This window comes from Mobula hypostoma, chromosome 5 (genome assembly GCF_963921235.1).
Source record: "Mobula hypostoma chromosome 5, sMobHyp1.1, whole genome shotgun sequence".
NCBI lineage: Eukaryota > Metazoa > Chordata > Chondrichthyes > Myliobatiformes > Myliobatidae > Mobula > Mobula hypostoma.
In genome coordinates this window covers 26,658,509-26,664,508 of record NC_086101.1, presented here as the reverse complement: position 1 = coordinate 26,664,508, position 6,000 = coordinate 26,658,509, and the positions used below count along the sequence as shown (strand labels likewise).

Here is a 6,000-nt window from a genome sequence, read left to right as displayed (position 1 = left end):
GGAAGCCCCTTTCTTTAAAGAAGGAGGACATCTCCCTCGTCCTGGAATGAAAAGCCTCATCCTGAGAGCAGATGTGGCAGAGATGGAGGAATTGCAAGAAGGGGATAACATTTTTGCAAGAGACAGGGTGAGAAGAGGAATAGTCCAGATAGCTGTGAGAGTCAGTAGGCTTATAGTAGACATCAGTAGATAAGCTGCCTCGAGAGATAGGTTGCCATAGAACTTCTAACATACTGGAGCCCTGATTCCTGTTCCACTTATTGGACCCCGAGCTTCCCTGGTGCTTCTAACATTATCAGGGCCCTAGGTTCCATGCTGAAATTCGACTCACCGGAACCCCCAGTTCCTACGCTCCAACTACAGTCACCAGAGCTCCAGTGCAATCTTACTGGAAAAAAAATAAACATCAAGCTCTGTAACATTGAACATATAGTTGATTTTTAGTAAGACCAGAAAATCTGCCAATTGACCATCAATGGCCTGAGTGTGCTGGATTAGCAGAGTTAAACTGCAGATGGCTGGCCCCTTTGGGATTGTAATCAATGGGTGATTCTGCAGGATGTTGGGAGTAGGGGATTTGGTAATGTCATCCCATTGAATATCAAGAGTAGGTTGCTGCAGTCTCTGACTGGAGATGATACTTGCTTGAAGTGCTTATCACCCATTCCTGAATGCAATCATTTCCTGAGGAATTTTGAATGGAATGAAACATTCATTAATATCTCAACTGCTGACATTTTGCGGCTGAAGATGTTTGAGCCTAGGAACTCCTGCAGTGACCTCCAGGGTAGGGAAAATTGGGTTCCACCAAACACAATATCCAGCTTTCTGTGGCAATAATTGGAACATTTTCCCCTATCACCACACTTACTTGAAGTGCTGACTAGATGTCAAGTGCAGACACACTTGCTTCACCGCTGGATTTTAGCTTCTGGATTCATGTTTGGACCAAGGCTGCAGTAAGGGTGGGAGCCAATTAGCCTGGGAAAAATTCAACCTGAGCTTTGATGAGCACAAGGCTCAGTCCATTCTAATTGAAACATTTGTGGGAAAATAACTTGTTTCAATTTGAATGGATTACTACTGTTCATAGAGTCACACAGTATGGAAACAGGTTCTTTGGCCCAAATTCTCCGTGCTAGCCAACCTACTCATCCAAACTAGTGTCATTTGCTGAAGTTTGGCCTGGGGCATTCTGAAACTTTCCTGTCTACATACCCAAGCAACTATCTTTCAAAAGTTGTTATTATACTGTATCTGCCTCAACCACTTCCTCTGACAATTCAATTTACATATGTTTAAAAATATAGTTTAAATTTGAAAATAAATTTAAAAATAAATTGCCTCTATTTAAAAATAATATAGTTGCCTCTCAAGTTCCAAGTACATCTTTCCCCTTTCAACTTCAAACTAAGCCTTCATGTTCGGGCATTCCCAATTATAGGAGAAATATATTCATCCTATCAATGTCCACCATTATGTTTTGCACCTCTGTAAGATAGCCTCTCATTCTCTTACGAAGGAAAATAATCAAAGCCTGTCCAACGGCTTCCCTATAACTCAGTCCCTTGAGTCCTGGCAGCATCATTGGAAATATTTTTGGCACTCTTGCTGATTGAATAATACTACTCTGTAGCAAGATGACCCAAAGCTGAACACAATACTCTAACTACTGCCTCATCAGTCTCTCGTGCATCATGACTGGCCAACTTCACAGTCAACGCCCTGACTCATGAAGTCTGCTGTGCCAAAAGTCTTGACTTCACCACTCTACCTATGATTCCACTTGTATGGAACCATGGACTTGAACTTCGCGGTTCCTCTGTTCAACAACACTCCCTTCACTGTGAGAGTTCTATCTTGAATTGACTTTCTAAAATGCAATACCTGCGAGTTATCTGAATTAAACTCCATTTCCCATTTGTCAGCCATTTACTCAGCTGATCAAGATCCCGCTAATTTTTGATATCCAAATTCCTCCAGCCCACAGAGAGTACCGATGTGCGCTGGCACCATCTGACTGCTGGACAGCGAAACCAGAAATCCATGAGCTGGTAGTCATCGGAGGATCAGAGTTGGAGAGGGTCAGTAACTTTAAATTACTGGGTGTCAGTATCAGTCCCAGTAATGAAAGTTAAAGTTCAAAGTAACAAAGCCATATCTGAAGATATAAGTTTTTAGTTGTGTTTACACAGTTCGGGCATATTTCAACAACCTTTATTATTATTTGCTTAGGTAAATGGTACTGGCTCGCACCTGTCAGTTTAGTCTTTGTTTACACAGCTGCATACTATAATTTCAGTTAATGGTGAAAAGCTTACAATTAAATAATTAACTTTCGTAAGGCAGGCACTGCGGACCCCGACTTGCATATTTTACTTAATATAGCCTGTGAGAATTACGCCCCCAAAGCAGAAATCGACGGGGGGGGGGGCGTTGGTTGAGGTGCGGATTGGAAATAAAACATAGTAGAGAACAAAGAAGCAGCCAGAGGCAACAAATAAACATGCATATCCGCTCTCCTAATCCCTCCCACTCTTACCTACGCCCACCATGTAGCGTAAAATCGAGATGAGTTTTCCGGTATTGCCGATGTCTATCTTTGTTTGGTAATTCGGCATGTTCTGCTCTCATTTCCTCTCGCTCTTTCTGTTGCCGTTGCTGGGAGTTTCAGGTAAGATTCTAGCCACCCCACGACGGTGGAAAAAGTATTCTCATCTTAGTACCTACTGACAAATTTGGCCAAGTGTAAGCGCTCTGTTATTAGTTCGTGGTTGGGATGTTCGGGTGGGGCCGTTGACATCAACCCGGTCCAGAATTCCTACTGGCCAGCGCTATTCATTCTTATTTTTAAATTCGTTCATAGGATTATGGTGGGATGTTCGAATTCATTTATTGTTACATTCTAGCTGGGGTTATAAAGTTATGCGCTTGTAGGTCACCCGAACTGTAACAGGGGCGTGCAATGGTTACCTTCCCGTCTGTATGTGACTGAGTGGGTTCTCTCCTCGGCTCTTAGCGCCCGCTTTGTTTTGTTTTTGCTTATCGCAATACATTGCAGCAGCACTGGAGCGGCGTTACGGCGAGGGTCCATTAGAGTAAGCAATGTGACTGGGTCATAGTTCCCTATCTGTTTTTTATAGATGTTATAATAAAATAGCTGTTAGTTAAATGAGTTCTCGTCTGTCATCATGGGCTGAATGCTCACCACAGTACCAGCGGTGATTGAGAAGATAGACGGGAGTCAATTTTACATAACCTAGCACGTTTATTTTTCAACATAGACCCCTCTTACATTTACACAATTAGTCCAGCGGTCATGGAGCATAGGGCTCTTGAACCTCCAGAAAGTGTCCACAGCGAGGGTGATTGATAGGTTCGTGGCCTCAGGTAGAAGGAGAGGAGTGAAACAGCTCTCGTTACGTGCACATGCAGTTCAACTCTTTGAGTGATTATGCAGAAAGTTTGAAGTTAATACATCATCTCCTTCTACCTTGGGCCACGAACTTATCAATCACCCTGAGGAGTTATTAACAGATGAGGTATTTACTTCAAACTTTCTGCATAGTCACTTGAAGAGTTAAACCACATGTGCATGTAAATGTAGGAGGGGACTATGCTGAAAAATAAATGTGCTAGGTTTTCTAAAATTGATTCCTTCTACTTTAGGCCACGAACTTATCAATCACCCCTCCTATATTTCGATGCATGTCATCAGATCTGTTAGTATTTCATACTTTGAAGCCATATGATGCACACCCCATCTACACTGGTGGGTTTAGAGCAGTTTTATGCAGAGAGTGCCCTGGAAGTTTACATTGGGAGTTCGGTCTGTATTCCGAATGTGGATATAATGCTCTCAAATCTATCTGAAATGCTGCTAATGTTATGCACTTCAGAGTTCCCATTAGTTTAGCTGATGTTATACTTTTTCAATAAGGCTTTGAGAAATCCTCTGATTCTATCCTCTGCACAGCTGGCAATCTCAAACCATGACAGAGCTCTCTGCCATTACCTTTTGCCTACTTAACACCTTGCCCTCAAACTTTTCCCTCCCCTGCTTATAATCTCCAGTATTTCCATTTATCCAGTACGCACCATCTCCATAGTTCCTTACAACATAGAACAAGGCCATTTAGCCCATCATCTATGCCAGCTCCCAGAGGAATTCCATTCCCCAGCACATTTCCTATTAGCATTTCTGTCTACATTACCATCCAAACTGCACTGCAGACTATTTACACTCTTCACTAACCTACCAGCCTCATGTTGGGATGTTGGAGGAAACCAGAGTACCCAGAGACAATCCACATTGTCACAGGGTGAATGTGCAAATTTGAGATAATGCCGGAGGTCAGGATTCAAGCTAGATTACTGGAGCTGTGAGACTGAGTGCCAATGTGCTGCATCCTGAGTATCCTGAGTACTTGCAGCAAAATTCCACCTCTTCCAGCACACCCCCACCCATTGTCAGAGACTCAGCACAGAATTGTGTTGAATATGGATCTCAAATACTCCAAATGTACTCTCTTTATGAGGATCAGAAGTTAACTGAACCCCACTAAAGGAGACGTATAAAGACATTGGTTAAGGAGTGTGATGAAACCCAGAGTCAAGACAAATGAAGTTTATTGTCATTTCCACAAGTGTGGTGAGGTACTGATGTGATGGAAGACTTGCTTGCATCAACATTATGGACATGTAGGTTCAGAGATCACACAGCTTAAAGTACACCAGACAGTGAAGAGATAAAGATGTTGGTGGAAAACAAATCTATAAATCTATGGTTGTGCAAGATATTCCTTTGCTGAGGTTGTTCAGATTGGTTCAAGGACCTGATGGTTGTAGGAAAGTAGCTCTTCCTGTGGAACTTCAGACTTCTGAACCTCTCGTCTGAAGATAGGAATGGGACCCTTGGGGTGGGGTCCTTGATGGTAGCCTTGAATTATCCAATTACACAATTAATTTGCATTTTGAGATCCATGAACTCCCACCACAGCCTAGAACATAGAGCATTATTTAAAAAGGACACAGGTTGCAGATAAAAGGCAGTTTTTTCCCAACTGCTTTCATGTTGGACCAGCTGACTGTCTTATTAAATTGACAAGGAGCTCTACTATTTGCATAATATTTTACTGCTCAATTTGCATATGTAAGCTTGAAATTAATTGGGCGTGCACTTACTGCAGCTCCTGATGCCAGTCACACACCTGGATCACATTCCTGATAACACTTACTCACATTCCCATAGCACTCCTAATAACTGGTTCTGGATAAACATATACCCACATTCCCATTACAATCTTAGAAACACATCCTTCCTGTGCTCTGGATTGCAGCTCCAATTTCATACCTGATCTCAGCTCCATCTTCCCATCCTTGTACAGTATACTGAGGTGCCCTCTTAAGGCTTCCCCACTATTGGAAATATGTTCACAACGTCGAATCTGTCTAGTCTTTTCAATATTCAATGCATTTCAATGCACCTTCTCCCCCTGCCCCCCCGCATTCTTCTGCACTCCACAAACCCAGAGCTGTCAAACACTCCTCAAACGCTAACCCTTTTCATTCCTGAGGCCATTCTTGTTAACCTCCTTTGGTGCCTCTCCAAGACCAGCATATCCTTTCTTAGATAAAGGGCCCAAAACTGTTCACCATATTCCATGTTTTGTCTAACCAATCTGTTATTAATTCTCAGAATTATTTCCTTGTATTTATATTCTAGTCCTCTCAATATGTACGCTAATGTTGCATTTATCTTGCTTACTACTGACTGAACCTGCAAGTTAATTTTGAGGGTATTCTTCACTAGGTTCGCACATTTCATTTCTGAATTTGATCCCTGTTTAGAAAATCATCTACATCTTTATTCTTTCTACCAAAGTGTGCAACTATACACTTCCGTGCACTGTATTCGACCTGCCACTTCCTTGTTCAGTGTCCTAATCTTTCAGTCCTTTTGCAGACTCCCTACTTCCTCAGCTGCACATTTAACCACGT

The 6,000-nt window shown here is 42.3% G+C and overlaps 1 protein-coding gene across 1 annotated transcript in view; it reads left to right on the top strand.

Moving 5' to 3' along the window:
* Positions 1 to 2,576: 2,576 nt before the first annotated feature.
* LOC134346703 (uncharacterized) overlaps positions 2,577 to 6,000 on the top strand; it is a 43,062-nt gene continuing 39,638 nt past the window's right edge. Inside the window, exon 1 of the mRNA XM_063048261.1 lies at positions 2,577 to 2,674. Coding sequence (XP_062904331.1) covers positions 2,620 to 2,674 — 55 coding nt within the window. The 5' untranslated portion in view covers positions 2,577 to 2,619. The remainder of the gene's footprint in view (positions 2,675 to 6,000) is intronic.